Raw genomic sequence first — 17,869 nt, 5'->3', positions numbered from 1 at the left:
TCTCCTCCACTCTCTCTCATCATCTCTCTTCTCTTTCTTTCTTTTACATCCCGACTTTCTACTCTTCTCCTCATTTGCCTGCTCTCTTCTTTCTTCCTCTTCTCCTGCTGCATCTCCCTCTCTCCTTCTCCTAATCTCCTCTCCCCCATACCCCCTCTCCTCTCCCTCCCCCTCTCATCCTTCCCCTTCTCTCACCCCTCTCCCCTCTTCCTCCTCCCCCCTCTCTTTCCTCCTCCCTTGCTCTCTATTCATTCTCCGTCCTCTCACTTCTCGTTTAATTACTCTTGTTACATTCTCTCTCTTTACTTTTCCATCATCGTCTATCTTACCTCTTCTCTCTTTCTTCTCCTTACCTCTTCCCTCCTCTTACCTTTTCCTCCTTTCTTATCTCCTCTTCTTTCCTCTTCCTTCTTTCTCTCCTCTTTCTGCTCTCTATATCTCCGTTCTCTTTTCTCCTCTTCTCTTTACTCATTCCTTTTTTCTCTCTTCTGCTATCCTTCCTTTCCCTCTCTTTTTACTTCCTTCTCTTTCCTCTTGTTTCTCCTGCGTATCTTCATTCCTCTATTCTCCTCACTCCTTCTCTCTTTTCTCTTTTCCTTCTTTTTTTTCTTCCTCTCTATTCATTCTTCTTCTCCTTTATCCTTTCTCTTTCCTTTTCCTTCTCTTTCTCCTCTTCTTCTCTTCTCCTTCTTCTTCTCCATTCTCATTTCCCATCCTTTTTATTCCTTCTTCTTCTCCCTTCTCTCTTTTTCCTTCATCCTTCTGCTTTTTCTCTCACCTCTTCTACTCTCTTCGCTCTTATTCTCTCTTTCCTCTTCCCTCTCTCTCTCTCTCTCTCTCTCTCTCTCTCCTCTCTTCTCTCCTTCCTCTCTCTCTCTCTCTCTCTCTCTCTCTCTCTCTCTCTCCAGTTTGAGATTGTCTCTCAACACCTGGTGTTTGCTAACTGCATCCCACTCATCCTCAAGTTCTTCAACCAGAACATCATGTCTTACATCAGTGCCAAAAACAGGTAGGACTCACTGACTACAACTGACTACCACTTAGATTCTGCCACAGTGCCAGAGGTGCATCTGCACCCACATAAAGGCATGACTTCCGTCTGCCAGGTATTTGTTTCCTGCTCATAAAAGACACCGGCGGCTGCAGGGTGGAGGTGCCAAAACACAGGGGGGTTCAGGTGTGGATGGCAAATGTGTCTCTCTCACCTCAATGACAGGTGTAACACCACTGTTGACACGAAGATGGGATGTAATAATCTCGTTTGTGCTCTCATTGTAGTATATGTGTGCTGGACTTCCCTCACTGTGTGGTCCACGAGATGCCTGAGCTCACGGCTGAGAGCTTGGTGAGTCCAGATCACAAACCCAAGTGTTTACATCAGACTGTTCAAATGTTAAAGACCTGGCTATGGGTTTGGTTTATCTGTTGGCTGTGATTAGACACTGGCCGTGTCCGGCTACCCATCCTAAATACTAGGCCGTTATATATGTGTTCTTTTATGGGCATTTCAATTCTCCTCACCCTGTTGTTGCCTGCGATTTGTAGGAAGCCGGAGACAGTAATCAGTTCTGCTGGCGTAATCTCTTCTCCTGCATCAACCTGCTGAGGATCCTCAACAAGCTGACTAAGTGGAAACACTCTAGGACCATGGTGAGAGAGACCTGGTGTTGCCTCTCTTTATGATCATATGTCCCTTATTCAGTACCCACTTGTAGAACCTATCAGATCCTTTCAGATCTACAAGAGTGCCGAGGGTGTACAGGCTAGCGGACAGTTTGCAATTCAAAGATTTGTGACGGGACACTTTTGAGATCCACTGTGTCCTTCTCTTCCACCTCCTCCTCTCTCAGATGCTGGTGGTGTTCAAGTCTGCTCCCATCCTGAAGAGGGCGCTGAAGGTCAAACAGGCCATGATGCAGCTGTATGTCCTCAAGCTGCTCAAGATCCAGACCAAGTACCTGGGCCGCCAGTGGAGGAAGAGCAACATGAAGACCATGTCAGCAATCTACCAGAAAGTACGACACAGGCTCAATGACGACTGGGCCTATGGCAACGGTAAGACGCAGAGGAAATCAACTTTTGAACGCATACCTGAAGTCAACTCTTAATTCACTGGTGTGTAGGAGATGTGAAAGCCATGCAACGAATCAGAATTTGATGATGAATGTGAAATGTAATGCGGCAGGTACATACTATGTGCCTTTGATTATTGATCTCCGTAACTGAACGTCCAATCAGCCAACTGCTGTAAGATGAAGGCCGGTAACTAAGGAGGTGTTGCCATGGCAACCAAACCAGGGGCCAGCTAGGGGTGAGAGGCCCTCAGAGGAAAAGAGACGACTGTCTGTCATCACATGTCTCAGGTTCTATTCTCAATGGACCAGATAGACAGAGGGAAAGAGAGGAGAGAGCTCCACTGGTTCTTCAAATCAAATGTTATTGGTCACGTACACCTGGTTAGCAGATGTTAATGCTAGTGTATTAAAATGCTTGTGCTTTTAGTTCCGACAGTGCAGTAATATCTAACAAGTAATCTAACAATTCCCCAACAACTACCTAATACACACAAATCTAAAGGGGTGAATGAGAATATGTACGTGTAAGTATATGGATGAGCGGCATAGGCAAGGTGCAATAGATGGTATAAAATACAGTATATACGGTTGAAGTCAGAAGTTTACATACACTTAGGTTGGAGTCATTAAAACTCGTTTTTCAACCACTCCACAAATTTCTTGTTAACAAACTATAGTTTTGGCAAGTCGGTTAGGACATCGAGGACATCTGTATGATACAAGTAAGTTTTCCAACAATTGTTTACAGACAGATTATTTCACATATAATTCACTGTATCACAATTCCAGTGGGCCAGAAGTTTACATACACTAAGTTGACTGTGCCTTTAAAAAGCTTGGAAAATTCCCCAAAATTATGTCATGGCTTTAGATGCTTCTGATAGGCTAATTGACATCATTTGAGTCAATTGGAGGTGTACCTGTGGATGTATTTCAAGGCCTACCTTCAAACTCAGTGCCTCTTTGCTTGACATCATGGGAAAATCAAAAGAAATCAGCCAAGACCTCAGAATTGTTTTTGTAGAACTCCACAAGTCTGGTTCATCCTTGGGAGCCTGAAGGTACCACGCTCATCTGTACAAACCATAGTACGCAAGTATAAACACCATGGGACCACGCAGCTGTCATACCGCTCAGGAAGAAGACGCGTTCTGTCTCCTAGAGATGAACGTACTTTGGTGCAAATAGTGCAAATCAATCCCAGAACAACAGCAAAGGACCTTGTGAAGATGCTGGAGGAAACAGATACAAAAGTATCTATATCTACAGTGAAACGAGTCCTATATTGACATAACCTGAAAGGTCGCTCAGCAAGGAAGAAGCCGCTGCTCCAAAACCGCCATAAAAAAGCCAGACTATGGTTTGCAACTGCACATGGGGACAAAGATCATACTTTTTGGAGAAATGTCCTCTGGTCTGATGAAACATAAATAGAACTGTTTGGCCATAATGACCATCGTTATGTTTGGAGGAAAAGGGGGGAGGCTTGCAAGCTGAAGAACACCATCCCAACCGTGAAGCACAGGGGTGGCAGCATCATGTTGTGGGGGTGCTTTGCTGCAGGAGGGACTGGTGCACTTCACAAAATAGATGGCATCATGAGGAGGAAAATTATGTGGATATATTGAAGCAACATCTCAAGTCATCAGTCAGGAAGTTAAATCTTGGTCGCAAGTTAAGGGCAACAAAGTCAAGGTATTGGAGTGGCCATCACAAAGCCCTGACCTCAATCTCATAGAAAATTTGTGGGCAGAACTGAAAAAGCATGTGCGAGCAAWGAGGCCTACAAACCTGACCCAGTTACACCWGCTCTGTCAGYAGYAATGGGCCAAAATTCACACAACTTATTGTGGGAAACTTGTGGAAAGCTACCAAAAACATTTGACCCAAGTTAAACAATTTAAAGGCGATGCTACCAAATACTAATTGAGTGTATGTAAACTTCTGGCCCACTGGGAATGTGATGAAAGAAATTAAAGCTGAAATAAATCATTCTCTCTACAATWTTTTTGACATTTTAGATTCTTAAAATAAAGTGGTGATCCTAACTGACCTAAGACAGGGAAATTTTACTAGGATTAAATGTCAGGAATTGTGAAACTGAGTTTAAATGTATTTGGCTAAGGTGTATGTAAACTTCCGACTTCAACTGTACATGTGATATGAGTAATGTAAGATATGTAAACATGATTTAAAGTGGCATTTTTTAGAGTAGCTTTGTATAAAGTGTCTAGTGATCCATTTATTAACGTTGCCAGCGATTGGGTCTCAATGGGGTGACAGGTAGCCTAGTGGTTAGATCATTGGACTAGTAACCGGAAGGTTGCAAGATCGAATCGCTGAACTGACAAGCTAAGCTAAAAATCTGTCGTTCTGCCCCTGAACAAGGCAGTTAACCCACTGTTCCTAGGCCGTCATTGAAAATCAGATTTAGTTCTTAACTGACTTGCCTAGTTAAATAATAGTAAAATAAATGTAAAAAGGAGCCTCTCTAAGTTTGTTATTGCTGTTTAGAAATAGAAGCTGTTTTTCAGTCTCTCAGTCCCAGCTTTGATGCACCTGTACTGACCTCGCCTTCTGGATGGCAGTGGTGTGAACAGGCCGTGGCTCAGGTGGTTGATGTCCTTGATAATCTTTTTGGCCTTCCTGTGACATCGGGTGCTGTAGGTGTCATCGATGGCAGGTAGTTGGCCCCCGGTGATGCGTTGTGCAGACCTCACCACCCTCTGGAGAGCCTTGCGGTTGAGGGCGGTGCAGTTGCCGTACCAGGCTGTGATACAGCATGACAGGATGCTCTCGATTTGTGCATCAATCGAGAGCATGTCCCTCTGCTGTAATTTAAATCCCAGAATTCACTGTTTTCTCTGTATTGATTGATTATTGAGGTCTATTGTCCTTTAACAACAGTATAACGCATTTTCCAAACAGAAAATCGACAGAGACAATGGATAGGGTTATGTGGTGCTGTTCATCAAGTTAATAGACCTGCGAATAAAACTCTGTTGCTTTTTTGTCCTCCAGATATCGACGCGCGGCCGTGGGACTTCCAGGCGGAGGAGTGCGCCCTGAGGGAGAGCATCGAGAAGTTCAACAGCCGTCGCTACGACAAGAACCAGAACGGCGAGTTCGCCCCGGTGGACAACTGCCTGCAAAGCGTTCTGGGCCAGCGTGTTGAGCTGCCGGAGGACTTCCACTACAGCTATGAAATGTGGCTGGAGAGAGAGGTGTTTTCACAGCCTATCCAATGGGAGGGTCTACTACAACAGGCCCAATGAGCGGGGAGGACACACATACCAGGGACACAAGCCTACGACTACTGTGATCTTCATGTAAATATGTGGCAGAAATAGAACATCTGTTTGTAATCACCTGTATCCATGCAGAAATTGTACAGTAATGATATAGACAGTAATAACGATGTCATGGCAACTTGGCAGGAGCAGGCTCTTACAGTACAAGCTAAGTGGAATACTGTCACTATTCTGTCAGTCACAACAACCAATCCAACCACTATGTCCAAACCACCAGTTAATTTTTTCTCACTCAATTTGGTTCGCTTCTGTGCTTTGTGGAATAATTCATTTTAAAACCATGGCATGTCCTTTTTTTTTTTTAAATGAAGATGTACATTTTAAGTACCGACACTGTTTTTAGTTCATGTTGTTACATGTGTATTTATTTATGGTCACAGCTATTATGTTTTAGTTCGTAAATCTCATAGCTGCAGATGATATTGTGGTTGATTTATATATTTCTAGAAAAAAGGCATTTTTGGAAAGATAGTACTGTGTATTAACAGGCTAACAATTGATTGATTGTTTTCAATTAAAATAGTAAAACATATACAAAAATAGCTTCTTAGCCAAGAGCAATTTCTCAAGCAAGAATTTRGCTTGGACTGTCTGGGAGTGGTCTGAGTAGGGAGGYGYAAACTAGCTGTTATTGTCAGACAGGTTTTGAACTCTTTTATCAGTCTATTWACTAATTTACCCCYCCTGCAGATATCACTAGGCAGACCAAAACTCCATCCCAAAGAAACGGGAAGAAACAGCTCTTACATTTAAAGGGCATTGTCATCATTTTCACAATTTCACAGTATTATTCCAACCTCAAAGTGTTGGGGAGAATTAAGGGAGAATTTAACAACATTAACCCTTTCTAGGTTAATAGTATTTTAATTTATGTAATCACTAACAGATATTCCTATAAGTCATTGATCATCAACTAGATCCCGCTGCGGGATGTTTTTTTTTCTTGAGTGGATGGTCAAGGGGGCCGAAACAACATAATTACAAATAATTTGTATACATAAAATTGACTGCAAAAAACCCAAACAGATATAGTATTTGACAAAAGATAATAACTTCCAAAATTGCTTACATTTGTATGCGATCACGTCTCTCTATTATGCGTGGGAATACTTGGGAACAGATTTCCAAAATTAAAATCACATGGAGCTGATTTCCTGGTGTTTTAAGTTTAAAAAAATATTTTTTTTATGTCCAACAATGAGAAAAAACTAAGAATTTGGGGGCCAAATAAAATCACTCGCGGGCCAAATTCGGCCCACGGCCGCCAGTTGGGGAACCCTGCTGTAAGTAATATGTGGTAGTTAATTTATGTTTATAAAGGTCTGTGAAGCCTTTGGCCAGATGGAGAGAAAAGAAAGGATAAGGACACAGGAAAACCTTTTTGAGGCTGATCTGAAGGGTTTGACCAGGGATCGGGAGGCTTGAGGGGGTTCATCGGCCCAACGTGGGAAGGCTGACTCCCTCTGGGAACCCGAAGAGTCCTGTGTGCTTCACTCTCTGTCCTCCCAAAGGTGTCATGGCTGTCTTGGTTCAGCCCTCAGTCCACCTCCCCACTTCCGCACAGCAGCTAACCTTGAATAACAGCACAACAGCTGAAGGGCTACACGTGTCCTTGTGAGGCTGATCTCCCTCGCTGAATACACAGTAGTTGTCACACAATGGTGCTGATTTTTATGAGATCTGTTGTCTAGTCAATTTCTTTCATTGTAAAGCAGAACTACCTTGGGCTGTCAAGGCCATTACGTATTCTCTTGAGTATTCTGTACATTTCTCTTAAGGTTATGGAACATTCTCTGATGACACAAGCACACAAGACATGATCATGGTCCCTTTTTCATATAATCTAGTGTAGTCTTTAGTGTTTCTCTCCGGGGAATTTGTGTAGGCGCCTGAGATGTCCTTTGTTGTATTATCTTTGTATTGAACGATGATTGTGTAACTGTATTGCGCTTCTTTGTGGAATCTAAGTCTGCATGGCTGCAGTTTTGTATTTCTGTTTGAATATGTCATATTTAAAACTGTATTCTGAAATTTTATACAATATTTCAAAATGTGACTTTTGTTGAAATTCCAATTTTAGAACACAAATTCAAAATGTACTCTCACTCACGATTTGGTATATGTAGGGTGTTTTGGTAAATGKACCTACATTTGTCTATTGAGTCAGCACCATGTCTGCTTCTGGAGTATGTCTCAAAAGACATGTCAAGTTTGTCCCACACAGGTGAAGAGAAAGTCATTTGACGTCATTTGAATGCAAAAGCTTTCAAAATAACAGCTTATCTTGAGGTTCTCAGGTTCAGAATGTACAAATAATTGTAAAGATGAACAACCATGGCTTCCTCCTCACTACCTATACAGTATGTAAGTATGAGTGGAACTGGTGGAATAGCAATAACATGATAATCACAATCTAAGCATTGAAAAGTAGTCTACACTTGGATTGGCACATGCAGTAACCTAACACAATGTTGATKATTTCTTTACACTTGTTGTRGCAGTTACTCCTGACTTAGTTTCAGAAACCCTAACCTTGTGCCAAAGTAATGAGTGCCAGTTTTGATTAGAAATGAATGCCTTACTCAGAGCAACCCTCTCATTCGAAACAATGCAATATCTCTTTTTCTACCTACAATCACTGGAAATACTSTACAGTACATGTATGTATGAGTTCTGGCAGTTGGAGGATGTGTTCCTAGATGTGTTTTGCAGTGTTTGGATATTGCTATTTGTGTGTTTTTGTCATAATTATAGGACAGGGTAATAATAATAATATTGGTTTTGTTCAGGGGTATGTGCAATGACTGTCCTGTACAGCGGCATTATTCTGTTGAAAGACATTAGAGTTGAAACWTGTAAGATAATTCTGRCCTTCATATAKTGTATTTTCTAAATAAAGAGATCAGTGGTTTTAATTAGTATACATCTTTCTATGGATAATGTTTAGGAAGTCGACACTCTCGACTCCAGCCCTTTTTACAACCTATTCAGGATAGTGTTGTCTGACTTATGTGCATTCCACACAGTTTCCCTGGAGATCAGGCAGTGTGAGAATACGTGATGATTTCTCGTCTGAAAGTGTTGTTTTTTTCATCCCAAAGTTAACGGTAAGCAAAATATTCCCCTCCCCCTTTGGTATAGGTCTATTTATTGATTGTGAATAAGGAATGGTGTTTTTGTAATATAATATTCATGATGCCAGGAGATAATCAGCAGATTACCATGGTGATGTAAACAGACATTCTTTGTGGGAGACAAAGGACACGCGAGACAGCAACTAACGCCATGCCCAGCAGCACAGAGACGGGGGACAACCTCGTTAAAGCCTGCTGCCTATTCAAACACCAAGAACAAGCCTAGTCTCTACGACAACAGGATACAAACACATGGGAAGTCGTCTCTCTGCCAGACGTTTACACTGAAAGGTTGGTAAGCATAACTATTTCTATTTCAATACTGGTGTGATTTCATTTGAGGTAAAAAAAATAGTTTTCACTTGTTCACAAGGACCTAATAGAAAAAGTAAAAGTAACCTATTCGTGTGATGTCCCTGATGTTTCCAGGTTTCTTTGGTGACACATTTGCAGAGAATTAATGATGATCTCACAAATCAAATAGGAGAGGAATGTCCACACAATGGTASAGTAAATTGGATGTAGTTTTTGAAGCATTGATGCAGTTGTTGCATACATTGATCACTGGTCTAGGGTGCAGTGTAGAGCTAGTAGCCTACATTACTAAAACKTACTGCTTAACATGAAKTTRTCCATGTTATCTATAGTGATTATCAAATGGTTTGTCCACAGCCTACACAATCAACAAAATCCAGAAAGTCAAGGTCACCTAGTGGCAGGCCWGTCAAAAAGGCTGAGAGGAAGAGGAGGTCATCCAAGAAGAGATCAGTCAGTGCCAAAGCCACCAAGTCAGAAGTGGACATTCTCAGTCCAGCAGCCATGCAGAATGTTTACTACATTTCCCACAATGCAYTTGACTGTCTGGCGTTCCGAGGCTTTGGATGGCCTGAGTCAACTAAAAAGAAAACAGCAGGAATGAAGGGCAAGAAAACAAAAAACAAAAAGTGATTCCACCACAAACCTTGCCAAGACCAAAGCAAACATTGTCAGTTTAGTACGGCTCTATTCAATCCTCATGGTGGAAATCCAGCTTTACAGCGTGATATAAATGGTAAGGCGATGTTCCCGATCAGTGGAGGCTGCTGAGGGTGCTGAGGGGAGGACGGCCGGAATGGACTGGTTTCACGTTTGATGCCCTTCCATTAACTCCATTCCACTATTCCCGATTTATCAGACTGCATTCATGCTAAACGCTGCTTATGTTGGCTAAATCGGAAATMACCTTTACATTTCTATGGCAGAATCTGWAACGCTTCAGCTTTACAGATTGAATAGAGCCCTAATTATAATGTATATTTTAGTTTATCTTGTCTGTTCAAGTTTAAAATAGAACTCTGGTTACCTCTGGTGGATTGGTTGTTATTTACAGAGAACAGTGGAAAGAAAACATGGAAATACATTGACCTCTGCTGGCCAACTGGCATACCGGCATACCATACCCAGATGCTCTCAGGAAAAATTGCTGTGACTCGTGTAAAGAATGCTTCTCTGGATAATGGATGTTAAGAATAAACATGGCGAGTTAGAATAACTGCCCTACAAAACAATCTATTTTACTGGATGGTGATGAAGTATTGGAGATCGGTCCCTTGCTAGGCAACASTATCTTATGTGATGCAACACCTTTCACTTTTCAATTTATGACAACAGAACCAAATTCAGCAACTGTATTCACATCTGAATGAGGCCTACGATGTTAGAGAACAGCCTTTCGATTAGAATTACAAACAATGCAACTTACATGAGCTACTCATTCTCAGTACCGTAACACCCACAGAAATACAATCCATAGAACAGGCCTCCCAATTCAATTCATATGATAACATCACTCAAAAGCAGTAACTGCACTCTGTTCAGTTGTCAAAAGTGGCAAGCATAGATTGTAAAAATGCCATGTTTAGACTTGATATAAATGCTAAGGCCTYCCCTGCCCAGCTGCTTGCAAGGATAAGGCCAAGGTTCCTGAKGTGTAGAGGTTCCCACAGCAGTTAGTCATCTTTCCATATCCACTCATAAATAGCACKATCATAACATTATCTTGAAAAGTAGCTAATTACTTTAAGAACACAAACAACAAAAAGAACACTGGCCCAGTCCAGGCARTGTGAAAACCCTGCTTAGAGAAGACATTTTTACAATTTATTCCTCTGCCAGTGTAACCTTAGTACACATACTGCTTTTGATAGTAAATATTAAATGAGATATACATTTGGTATCTATCCTCTGCAGTGTGCATCTTGTTGTTCCAATAGTCCCCATCTCTTCAATCTGCCCGTTTCTTTCTATCCATGTTGTCGAGCAATCTCTTCTTTACTCTGCTGGAGGTTTCTTCTTTGCCTCCACATCCTTTTTGAAGGCTTCTATCTTTTTGGAAATGTTGGGGACCTTAAACAGAYGTGGAGTGATCAGAGAAGAGTGCCAAAAAGAAAGAGTTCAATGACATAGGCCTGTTGTGTGTTAGGCAAATACACAGGGGAACCATTGACACATAGTGGGTTGTTTCCTAGCGGACTTAACTCCACCGTGAAGGAAATTGGAGCAGAGACCAGGCTATTTGGAATCTCTCTCGGGCTACATCGATTTGCCCAATGTCAATACTAGAAAAAAAAATTGTATTATGAAATGCCTACCTTGTACTTATGTTTGTCCTGGTTGCATGCTTTTCTTTTGCTGAATACCATATTTAAAATAAAAAAAAATCAAAGTTAATCCACTACAACCACAGACTGTTTGCTCATTGTTGTTGCTCTAAGATGGCAACTCAGCGCAAGTGCCGCCAATTGAATCTCAACAAGGAAAGAGGGTGGTTGTATTTMATTAACGTTCATTGGAAAAGTATGGAATTCAGCAAACAAAAGACAGGCAACTACAGAGGACAAACATTGGTACAGGGTAGACGTTTCATAATATATGTTTTTAAGTATTGACTTTGTCGATGTAGTTAAGACTCCAAAGCCTTACTCTGCTCGGTTGGTAGTGGAGTTTAGTCCGCGGAGATAGTTGTTCCTCTTAGTACCTCGTAGTTTTGAGCGAGGTACATCCCAACAACGTTTCCCAAGGTAAACCCAGCCTGCAAGATTATAAATAAAAAGTGTTAATCAAGACGGAACACATGTTGTTTTTACTAGCTAGGTCAGCAGCACTGACAATGCATGGTTATCTAGCTAGCATACAACATAATTAGCCCATCATCAATAAACACATCAAAGAGACGCAGAAAGTTTGCAATACATCYTTTTCATTTCGACATCAACTCACCAAAAACTGTAGCATTGTCGTATCTAACGAAGGAGACAATGTTTTAAGTATTTTAGCGATCCAGTTTCAAAGCTCGGTCGAAACAACTAGCCAAGTCATCAACAGTGTATAATGCGCATGTCATGTCGCCTTCAAAAAGCATTTTCATTGGCCACGACTCCTGCCTGCAACGTTTCTGTCATCTACGCGTGTGCTGTGTGATCAAAACGCTACTTCTTCGGTGGGGTTGATCGGCGGTTGGCATCCAAAGTTATGGTGCATTACCTCCACCTACTGTACTGGAGTGTGGGCCAGAAACAGGGAGAAACMAAATCCTACCTGCCAGCTCCGTTGCTCTTAAAAAATATAAAATATGTAAGACTATTTTATGACGTTCTACTCAATATACGTTTTAAACTAATTTCCTGTATCCCCTTCTCCCSCATACTAGATCTCAGCCTCTTTATTTCTCTCTGATACTGCCCACGCTGTAGCAATACATGCTCCATGGTCTCTGTTTCCTGGCAATAATCCCACTTTCCTGTTTGGATGCTTGCAAATGAAATTATATTGGTCACATACACATATTTAGCAAATGTTATTGTGGGTGTAGCGAAATGCTTTCCTATCACTTTTAAGGRCTTATTCAACCGGATGTGTCCCACCCTTAATCTTGTAAAAATAGTCTCCCTTCCTGCTGTCCTCCCACCGACTTTCCTCTGTACTTGAAATAAATGCCTGCCCTTAGTATCTCTATTCAACTGCTCCTGCCATCTCTGCACCATCACTGTTCATATCAGGCGTTTTGCCTCTGCCTTGCTCATTGAAACTACAACATCAAACATCTCTACTACTAAGTGCTTGTTTAGCCAGTACATKAACTGCCTCGTTCCCCTCCAACCCCACATGGGCTGGGACACAAGTAAATCTTACCTGTATAACCATCTGTTTTATCCTGCCATGGGTTTGTAGTACCTCATAAAGCAGGTCTTGTCTGCTACGTGAGCTAAAGGACTGGAGACTCATCAACACTGCACATTAACCAGAACAAATTACTACTCCTGCACCCACTGCAAGGCCAACAGTATGGCCATCCGCTCCGCCGTATGTACAGACAGATGATCTGTACATACGTTTCCTGACTGCCATCTCACATTCCTGCACTACAAATGCTGGCCCAGTACGTCCTGTCCTTGGATCTTTTGAACCATCTGTGTAAATGGCCACAAAACCCTGACACACAGTATCCAGTAGCTGTTAAACAAATCAGATGGATCAACACGCTTCATATCTTTCTGGAGTCTCTCCAACACTTCTAGATCAACTACTGGAGGCGGGAGTAGCCATGGTGGATTTACAGGAATAGCTACTGTTAATTTCCACAAAGTTTGCTGCTTCAGTGTCTTTAGATATTTTTGTCAGATGTTACTGTGGAATACTGAAGTATAATTACAAGCATTTCATAAGTTTCATAAGGCTTTTATTGACAATTACAAGAAGTTGATGCAAAGAGTCAATATTTGCAGTGTTGACCCTTCTTTTTCAAGACCTCTGCAATCCGCCCTGGCGTGCTGTCAATTAACTTCTGGACCACATCCTGACTGATGGGAGCCCATTCTTGCATAATCAATGCTTGGAGTTTGTCAGAATTTGTGGGTTTTGGTTTGTCCACCCGTCTCTTGAGGATTGACCACAAATTCTCAATGGGATTAAGGTCTGGGGAGTTTCCTGGCCATCGGCCCAAAATATCAAATTTCTGTTCCCCAAGCCACTTAGTTATCACTTTTGCCTTATGGCAAGGTGCTCCATCATGCTGAAAAAGGCATTGTTCATCACCAAACTGGTCCTGGATGGTTGAGAGAAGTTTCTCTCGGAGATGTGTTGGTATCATTCTTTATTCATGGCTGTGTTCTTAGGCAACATGTGAGTAGGGCCACTCCCTTGGCTGAGAAGCAACCCCACATATGAATGGTCTCAGGATGCTTTACTGTTGCATGACAACATGATTACTGATGGTAACGCTCACCTTGTCTTCTCCGGACAAGCTTTTTTCCGGATGCCCAAAACAATCGGAAAGGGGATTCATCAGAGAAAATGACTTTACCCATCCTCAGCAGTCCAATCCCTGTACCTATTGCAGAATATCAGTCTGTCCCTGATGTTTTGCCTGGAGAGAAGTGGCTTCTTTGTGCCCTTCTTGACACCAGGCCATCCTCCAAAAGTCTTCGCCTCACTGTGCGTGCAGATGCACTCACACCTGCCTGCTGCCATTCCTGAGCAAGCTCTGTACTGTGGGCCCCGATCCCACAGCTGAATCAACTTTAGGAGATGGCCTCGCGCTTGCTGGACTTTCTTGGGCGCCCTGAAGCCTTCTTCACAACAATTGAACCGCTCTCCTTGAAGTTCTTGATGATCCGATAAATGTTGATTTAGGTGCAATCTTACTGGCAGAAATATCCTTGCCTGTGAAGCCCTGATGACGGCATGTGTTTCCTTGCAGGTAACCATGGTTGACAGAGCAAGAACAATGATTACAAGCACCACCCTCCTTTTGAAGCTTCCAGTCTGTTATTCGAACTCAATCAGCATGACAGAGTGATCTCCAGCCTTGTCCTCGTCAACACTCACACCAGTGTCAACGAGATAATCACTGACATGTCAGCTGGTCCTTTTGTGGCAGGGCTGAAATGCAGTGGAAATGTTTTTGGGGGATTCAGTTCATTGCATGGCAAAGAGGGACTTGCAATTAATTGCAATTCATCTGATCCCTCTTTCATAACATTCTGGCATATGCAAATGGCCATCATACAAACTGAGGCAGCAGACTTTTGTGAAAATTAATATGTGTCATTCTCAAAACCTTTGGCCACGACTGTAATATCCTCCGCCTGGGTGACAACAGTTGGGGTCTAACAACACCCGTGCCAATATATCTCCAAACACCGGCTTCTCGGGCATTATCACTTAAATAACGAATCATAGCAAAAAAAAATTACAGTTGTGAGGAATATGTTAGTTAATGTAGAGACAAACGATTATGCATATTTCTTTTGTCAAAGCTAATTTACAAAAATGGCTATTTAGCAAGCTAGCTGACTAGCTAACATTATAAGCCATATAGCAGGTTAGCTTATGGGCGGTGTGACATGATATGTAACGGTTTTCTTCTGTGACGAAGGAGAGGACCAAAGCGCAGCGTAGCCAATGTTTATCATGTTAATAAAGACATAAACGTGAACACTACAAAGAACAAAAACAACAAAACGTGAAACCGAAACAGTCCTATCTTGTGCAGAGACACAAAGACAGAAAACAACCACCCACAAAACCCAACACAAAACAGGTTACCTAAATATGGTTCCCAATCAGAGACAATGACTACACACCCGCCTCTGATTGAGAACCATATCAGGCCAAACATAGAAACAGGAAAACTAGACACACAACATAGAATGCCCACTCAGCTCACGTCCTGACCAACACTAAAACAACAAAAACACAAAAGAACTATGGTCAGAACATGACAGAGTATGACATTGTAATTCTGGTTGTTTAAAAATCTCTTAAGGACCAAACCCTTTTTTCAATTGTCATCTAAAATGACGTATCCTATCTAACTGCCTGTAGATCAGGACCTGAAGCAAGGATATGCATATTCTTGATACTATTTGAAAGGAAACACTTTGAAGTTTGTTGAAATGTGAAATMAATGTAGGAGAATATAACACATTAGATATGGTAAAAGATAATACAATGAAAAAAAACATGCTTTTTTGTATTTTTTTGTACCATCATCTTTGAAATGCAAGAGAAAGGCCATAATGTATTATTCCAGCCCAAGCGCAATTTCGATTTTGGCCACAAGATGGCAGCAGTGCATGTGCAAAGTTTTAGACTGWTCCAATGAACCATTGCATATCTGTTCAATGTTGTATCGACTGCCCAAATGTGCCTAATTGGTTTATTAATACATTTTCAAGTTCATAATTGTGCACTCTCCTCAAACAATAGCATGGTAGTATTTCAKTGTAATAGCTACTGTAAATTGGACAGTGCAGTTAGATGAACAAGAATTTAAGCTTTCTGCCCATATCAGATATGTCTATGTCCTGGGATTTATTTTTTGTTACTTACAACCTCATGCTAATCACATTAGCCCATGTTAGCTCAACCGTCCCGTGGGTGGGACACCGATCCCGTAGAGGTTCATGTTTTAGGGACTCCTGAAACAAACCAGCAAACCAGACTGTCGTCTTGTGAAACGGTGGATGTAAAGAWTCTAGCTAGCCAAAGCATTTCCTGCAAATTTWATGTAAACATTTGTAAGCTTGCCTTGCTGGTATTTGCCATGCAATGCAGCTGAAGTTACATAGTTAGCTAGCTATTTTCTTGCTTATTACGCAGAGGATAAAAATTGTCTGTATGCCTATGGATGTATAGCTAGCTATGTAGCCYATCTGTGAATGGACCCTAAAACGTTTGGTATAYATATTAGTTCAGAACCTAGCTATGAACCTCAGCTATCATAGCCGATTGTATCAACCTCAAAACAGTCTGAATGACATTAATGAAGCTTATTGATTGAGTAGAATATAATATTAGAGATCGGGCCGCCAGCCAGTCAGGAGCCGCCAGACAGCCGTCGGAGCCCAGGCCGCCAGCAGTCAGGAAGCCGCCAAGAGCCGCCAGCCAGTCAGGAGCCGCAAGCGTCAGGCCGCCAGAGCCGAGCCAGTCAGGAGGCCGCAGAGCCGCCAGCCAGTCAGGAAGCCCGCCAGAGCGCCAGCCAGTCAGGAGCCCAGAGCCGCCAGCCAGTCAGGAGCCGCAACCAGCCAGTCAGGAGCCGCCAGCCGTCCCCAGTGGAGCCGCGCCATCGGCCGAAGTCCAGTTGAGCGCCCTCGCAGGCCGCCTCCAGTCCATGAGCCGCCCTCCAGTCATGAGCCGCCCTCCAGTCATGAGCCGCCATATAGTCGCGGCGCTTGCCATAATAAGGTCCGGAGCTGCATCTAGTTCCGAAGCAACTATTCAGTCAGAGCTGCCCTGCTCCTGTCCCGGAGCTGCCCCTACTGTCCGGAGCTACCCTCTGTCCGGAGCTACCCCTCTGTCCTTAGCTACCGCCTCTGTCCTGAGCTACCCCTCTGTCCTGGTAACCGCCTCCTGGCTGAGTCCCCTCTGTCCTGAGCTACCCCTCCTGTCCTGAGCTACCCCTCTTCTGACTACCCTCTGTCTAGCTACCCCTCTGTCCTGAGCTACCTCTCTGTCCCTGAGCTACCCTGCTCCTGTCTGAGCTTGTCTCGCTTAATCATGGTGGGGCCTTGGGGAAGGATTCCTAGGCCAAGGCGGGGGCCGAGGGGTTCGCCACTCAAAGGACGCTAAGGAGGGGGACAAAGACAGTGGTGGTGTCCTCGTCCACGCCGAGCCGCCACCTGCGCAGACAGATGCCCACCAGACCCTGCCTCTTTGGGGGAAAAGTTTTAGGGTGGCCGTTCGGAGTCCGCACCTCAGGAGGGGGTACTGTAACGTCCCTGACAGAGTTTATTATGTGTTTTTGCCTTGTTTTAGTGTTGGTCAGGACGTGAGCTGGGTGGGACATTCTATGTTGTGTGGTCTAGTTTTCCTGTTTCTGTGTCCAGATAATATGGTTCTCAATCAGAGGCGTGGTAAGTCGTTGTCCTGATTGGGAACCATATTTAGGTAGCTTGTTTTGTGTTGGGTTTTGTGGGTGTTTGTTTTCTGTCTCTGTGTTGTCTGCAGCCAGATAGGCTGTTTCGGTTTTTTCACATGTTTTTGTTGTTTGTTGTTCTTTGTAGTGTTTCACTTGTTTATTTATTAAACATGTATAACATTGGCGCTGCACTTTGGTCCTCTCCTTCACGTACAAGAAAACCGTTACAGGGTGCATTGTTTCTCTGTCCTTCTGTTTGTGTTCTGCACCAGAATAGGAACTGTCTTCGCTTTCACGTGTTGTTGTTTTTGTATGGTTGTAAGTGTTTCCCGTTTATGTCTAATTAACTTGTTGAACACTAACCGCGCTGCATTTTGGTCCTCTCCTTCATCCCAGGAAGAAAGTCGTTAAAAAAACGTATTGATAAGGGGGGCTGGTCACAGTACACAC

At 42.9% G+C, this 17,869-nt stretch overlaps 2 protein-coding genes and 1 pseudogene across 3 annotated transcripts; 2 read left to right on the top strand and 1 right to left on the bottom strand.

The window, feature by feature from the left end:
- LOC111951548 (striatin-interacting protein 1 homolog) overlaps positions 1-8,301 on the top strand; it is a 40,260-nt pseudogene extending 31,959 nt beyond the window's left edge.
- A 149-nt stretch (positions 8,302-8,450) lies between these two features.
- On the top strand, positions 8,451-10,735 carry LOC111951508 (small lysine-rich protein 1). Of its 2 annotated transcripts, none has more exons than XM_023969641.2 (3): positions 8,451-8,815; positions 8,950-9,025; positions 9,193-10,735. In XM_023969641.2, exons 2-3 carry the CDS (start codon positions 9,023-9,025, stop codon positions 9,466-9,468), a joined length of 279 nt encoding a protein of 92 aa, XP_023825409.1. In that variant the 5' UTR covers positions 8,451-8,815; positions 8,950-9,022; the 3' UTR covers positions 9,469-10,735. The 2 variants fall into 2 exon arrangements, with proteins under 2 accessions (XP_023825409.1, XP_023825408.1); XM_023969640.2 differs by having other exon boundaries at positions 8,452-8,811.
- On the bottom strand, positions 10,174-11,904 carry LOC111951510 (short transmembrane mitochondrial protein 1). The gene is made up of 3 exons (XM_023969642.2): positions 11,779-11,904; positions 11,537-11,590; positions 10,174-10,905 (listed from the first exon to the last, which is right to left on the bottom strand). Exons 1-3 carry the CDS (start codon positions 11,791-11,793, stop codon positions 10,831-10,833), a joined length of 144 nt encoding a protein of 47 aa, XP_023825410.1. The 5' UTR covers positions 11,794-11,904; the 3' UTR covers positions 10,174-10,830.
- Between the last annotated feature and the right edge of the window lie 5,965 nt (positions 11,905-17,869).

Source organism: Salvelinus sp. IW2-2015, linkage group LG24 (assembly GCF_002910315.2).
Source record: "Salvelinus sp. IW2-2015 linkage group LG24, ASM291031v2, whole genome shotgun sequence".
Lineage (NCBI taxonomy): Eukaryota > Metazoa > Chordata > Actinopteri > Salmoniformes > Salmonidae > Salvelinus > Salvelinus sp. IW2-2015.
The sequence above is the reverse complement of the archived record's forward strand: the minus strand, read 5'-3'. Positions and strand labels throughout refer to the sequence as shown.